Genomic DNA, 4,660 nt, shown 5'->3' on the forward strand with positions numbered 1-4,660 from the left:
GGGGCTCAAGTTAAGGTAATTTTTATCAAGATCATTCTTTTATCATCCTTTTAAGTTTTAAATCATATTTGAAGATTATACATTTATACCCTATCTTCTTCTTGCAGACTGTCTCTTTCCTGACTTACCTTTTGAAGAGCTTTGCTGATTATATCAGACCACACGAAGAAAGCATTTGTAAAAGCATTGTGAACCTGCTTGTTACTTGTTCAGACTCTGTTTCCATTAGAAAGGTGATAAATACTATGATACAACTTCGATCTGGTACAACTTTGATATCTCTGTTTAAAGTGTCAAGAAAATTTCCTCCCCTTATTCTATGTGCTCTTTTTGTTAGGTGGAGCCAATTTTTGAGAAAGGTGTTGATCTGCCACCTATGGATGAAGCCAATATTTTGTTGGTAAGTTTTTGTGTGACTTCTTTACTTCTTTCTGGAGATGCAACTGATAGTATATATATATATATATATATATATATATATATATATATATATATATATATATATATATTCTTTTATATACCATGAGACTTATCTGTTATCTATACTTTCTTTGGTTATTTTCAGGTGAATGAATGTGAATCTATCTCCCATAGAATTGGTGAACTTATCTCTTTAGATGGTGAAAATGATCAGAAAACAAGTTCATATCCAAACATACCAAATGATTTTTTTGAAGAGATGGAATCTTCATGGAAAAACCGTGTTAAAAAGATCCATCTAAAAGAATCATATGAAGAGGTTGATAAAGCTGCTGAAGCCTTATCTTTAGCAGTAAGTGTTCTTCCTTTGCTTCCATAGTTTGTTATTATTATTATTATTATTATTATTATTATTATTATTATTATTATTATCTTGTAGTAAGTTAACAGATGCCAGGTGGCATTTTTTGTAAGGTTACAGAAGATTTCCTTCCTATAATTTCAAGAATAAAAGCTACCACAACACCATTTGGAGGTGAGAGAGGAGAAATCACATATGCACGTGAGCATAAATCTGTTTGGTTTAAAGGAAAAAGATTTGCTCCTTCTGTTTGGGCTAATACCCCTGGAGAAGAACAAATAAAACAACTCAAACCTTCGCATGAATGGTGAGGTATGTATATGTATAAAATATAAAATATAAAATATAAATATCACCATATTTCATACCAACAAATACTAATTTATAAGTGTGTATACAGGTGACTACTCATTTTCTGAAAATGGTGACTTTACTTGATGATAGTGTTGGCCAATATGTGGAGTTACAGTTTGAAAGAGGTGGAACACCTTTAACTGTTCAGTTAAAGGTAAGTAACTATATTCTCTAATTCTCTAGAATCATGCCAAGATTTTGTAAAAGTCAAAATACTAGTCAATGATACTAAAATTCTCCATATGTTATTGTTATCTTCAGGTGGAAGATTTGCACTCCATAACTCCAAACCATTTTCTTGAAGTTAGTGGTGCTGTTATACACCCTCTCTCCTATCAATAGGCTAGGAATTTTTGTTTTCACTGTGGTCTTGTATATGTATCAGAACTTGGGTAAGTAATAAGTTAAGTTAAGTTGTTTAAAATTTATTTAGTATGATAGCTTAACTTTTGGCATATATATGCAGTTACATGTTGTATAGAGCAGGAGTCCCACGACATGCTATTATCAACAAGTTAGCAAATAAAGACATTTCAAATCTTCAAGACTTGATCAATGTTCTTTCTAATTTATGTAAAGGAGCTAGGGTTCCTTTAGAATACATAAGCTATACAAATAGGCATAGGAGGAAGTCTGTTCTTGTTACAGTTGATCACCATGAGTGGTATCCACCACCTCAGGCTTAAAAGGTCCCTCCCTTCTTATAAATGGCGTAACAAGACCCATGCCTCTAGTTAGGATTTTGGAAGTTGAGCTTTATCCTACTTTGCTTTCTGATAGAGAATGGGTCCTATATAAATATAGGGGAAAAGATGGAGGGACTTATTTGGAATATTTGTTATTTACTGTTTTACCCCCCTATTCTAGGTGGCGAAATAATACCACGTTCTGTTCTTCTTTGTGCCTTTGAAGGTGTATGATTCTCATCTCATCTTCATCTTTATCTTCATCTATGAGGGCAAATTTGTAAAAAGTGTTTAATGTTTAATTACAGATACCTTAGTTGTTGTGTGCACTTGGGGATGGACATCTTTTGAACTTTTTACTCAACACAAGCACAGGGGAATTAACAGACAGGAAAAAGGTGTCACTTAGGAAAGAATTAAGAATGTTGTCACAGGCTGCAAGAGATGCTAGAGCCCTTAGAGAAGCTAAGGACAAACTGGAGAAGTGAGTTGAAGAGCTGACATGGAGATTAGACTTTGAAAATCATTTGAGGGTATATTTGTTTTATATTTCTTGTATCTAATTAGTTTGTAAATTTTTGTTACAACTTCTATTGATTTGTTTTATCTTTCCATGGAAGGATTATTTGTATGACATTAAATTTTATGCAATGGATTGTATTTTTTGTATATGATATTTTATTTTCTATTATGAGACATTAAATACAAATTTAATTTGAAAATTAGTAAATCTATAAATAATATTTTTTTTAAACATTTAAAATTATGATACGCAAAAATGTGTGTCATCTTCATTTATGACATGGCCTTTCTTGACAGGGGCTTTAATGATACGCAATGCGAGTCGTAAGGTTACGACACGCAAATGCATGTCATCTTTCTTTATGACAGAGCCTTCCTTGATACGCAAAGCGTGCCGTAAACGCGCGTCATAAATGTGTGTCGTAATTACGCATCGTAAATGCGTGTCGTAAATAGACGACACGCAAAAGCGTGTCGTCTCTCGTTATGACAGGGCCTTTCTTGACACGTATTTGGGCGTCGTCTGAGCGTTTTACGACACGCATTACGCGTCGTAAAAGGCTGTTTTTCTAGTAGTGTATTTCCGACTATTATTCATTTTCATATACCTATGTGACTTAAGGCAGCATTTTCTCAAAGCTTGGCGACAAGTACAAGCCTTGTAGCCATGACGCGCCATTGCGAGATTTTTAGAACATTGTAAATTAGTGATCACAATTATTGAACATACATTGAACAATACAAATATAATCTTCTATTATTATCGAAAATAGAAATTACATTTTGGATGACTATTGCTAAATTACGACACACGCCTTGTAATTTAGCATTTACAAAGGAATACTAGAATAACGGAAAGTCTTCTATGTGAACTCTTCCGACCTGATAATAAACTTGAGAATACATGCATTAAGATACATCAACAAAAGATTGTTGGTGAGTTCTACAGGTTTTGACACAAAGTACTTTTGTAACCAAAAATGTTTTATAAAATGTTAGCTAGTTGACCAACTTTTATAAATCCGTACTAATTTAATCAAAAGTATAAAATATATTTGTTATAAAAGTGTTTTTGGACTCATATATAAATATTGTTTGCTCAAATCCAAAGTACAACATTTGAAAAATATAAAAGTAATTAAAACTTATATCAAACTTTACCGTTTCTATGATCAATTGTATTTTATATAAAGATTTTGAATATCAAGTTATGTAAAATAAAGAATTGTCACACCTTGTGAAAGTATAAAATAATCAACTGCACTCTCGTAATTTTGTACAAGTGGCTGTATCGTTTATTTGTATAACTTATAAATTTTGAGTTTATAAAACTAGTATGGTCGTATCGTAGTATTTATTAAGTGTCATCTTATTTAATTTGGAATCGACATCCATTCAGTGGGACAAAATCTTCCTACATAAACATTGTGTTTACGTGTCACAATAATTCTTAAGTATCATATTAAACATTTATGTTTGTGTCAGGAGAATTTGTTTCACTAAAAATGATTTCGTACAAAAATGAAAGGTTTGTATAAATAACTTATTAAATGTAAGTTAATAAACTTTATTTAGTCGGGTCATGAATTTAATTAAGTATATGACTTAATTTTAGTAATGACACTTATCATTATGAGTCACAACTATCCAATTATGTATTATCTCTTTCAATTTCTATATGTCAACAAAACCCCGCAATCCTATTTCAGATCTATACGGTAACGAAAAAAATCAGTGATCTATAACGAGCTCATAACAGAACTGTGACTCGAAGCCTCTGCACCAGCACTACAAAGGGGAGTGTTGAAAGTCCACATCAACGCTTAGTAAACGGCGTGGAATAAGTAGTATCGAAACGTCAACGCCTATTTTTGACTCGTCATACGATGGTTGTAGCTAGAAACTGTTGGCCTGATGTCTACCCGTATAAATCGGTACCGTCGATCTATACATGACGTTCCACGTTCCATAGCGATTAACGATTATAACGCAGAGGACATTGACTAAAACATACAATCATTGTGTAGACAAAAACATAGCCCATATATCTTAGAAAAATGATTCTAGCTCCTATGACTTTTAGAAACGAACATTGCTCATATAGAAAGTCTCGTGAGTGTTGGATCCTAACAATGTGTCTAGGCTTCCTAATCCTAAGTTTTTTATTATAAGTTCATTGAACACCTAACATAGTCTAAAAAAGCTAGTTCTAAGTTACCAAACATAGTCTAAAAAAGATTAACAAAGTATGGAGATTTGTTAATTATTAAAACAAAACAAATTATTAGACCTTAAACTCAACAACGCATGTTGTCTA

At 32.3% G+C, this 4,660-nt stretch overlaps 1 protein-coding gene across 1 annotated transcript; it reads left to right on the forward strand.

Moving 5' to 3' along the window:
- The first annotated feature begins 350 nt into the window (after positions 1 to 350).
- On the forward strand, positions 351 to 1,601 carry LOC145123632 (DNA mismatch repair protein MSH1, mitochondrial-like). The gene is made up of 5 exons (XM_079058836.1): positions 351 to 400; positions 566 to 772; positions 895 to 1,093; positions 1,182 to 1,289; positions 1,397 to 1,601. The coding sequence occupies exons 1-3, from the start codon at positions 377 to 379 to the stop codon at positions 1,090 to 1,092; spliced, it is 429 nt and encodes a 142-aa protein (XP_078914962.1). The 5' UTR covers positions 351 to 376; the 3' UTR covers position 1,093; positions 1,182 to 1,289; positions 1,397 to 1,601.
- The last annotated feature ends 3,059 nt before the right edge of the window (positions 1,602 to 4,660 follow it).

The sequence above is a fragment of the Lactuca virosa genome, chromosome 7, assembly GCF_052849685.1.
Source record: "Lactuca virosa cultivar CGN04683 chromosome 7, Lactuca_virosa_CGN04683_v6, whole genome shotgun sequence".
NCBI lineage: Eukaryota > Viridiplantae > Streptophyta > Magnoliopsida > Asterales > Asteraceae > Lactuca > Lactuca virosa.

Bases quoted from the DNA above. Each gene is read 5' to 3' on its own strand.
- LOC145123632 (XM_079058836.1), top strand. From the start codon at position 377: ATGGATGAAGCCAATATTTTGTTG. The intron at 401-565 runs GTAAGTTTTTGT...GGTTATTTTCAG, and splicing joins ATGAAGCCAATATTTTGTTG to GTGAATGAATGTGAATCTAT. The intron at 773-894 runs GTAAGTGTTCTT...ATTTTTTGTAAG, and splicing joins CTGAAGCCTTATCTTTAGCA to GTTACAGAAGATTTCCTTCC.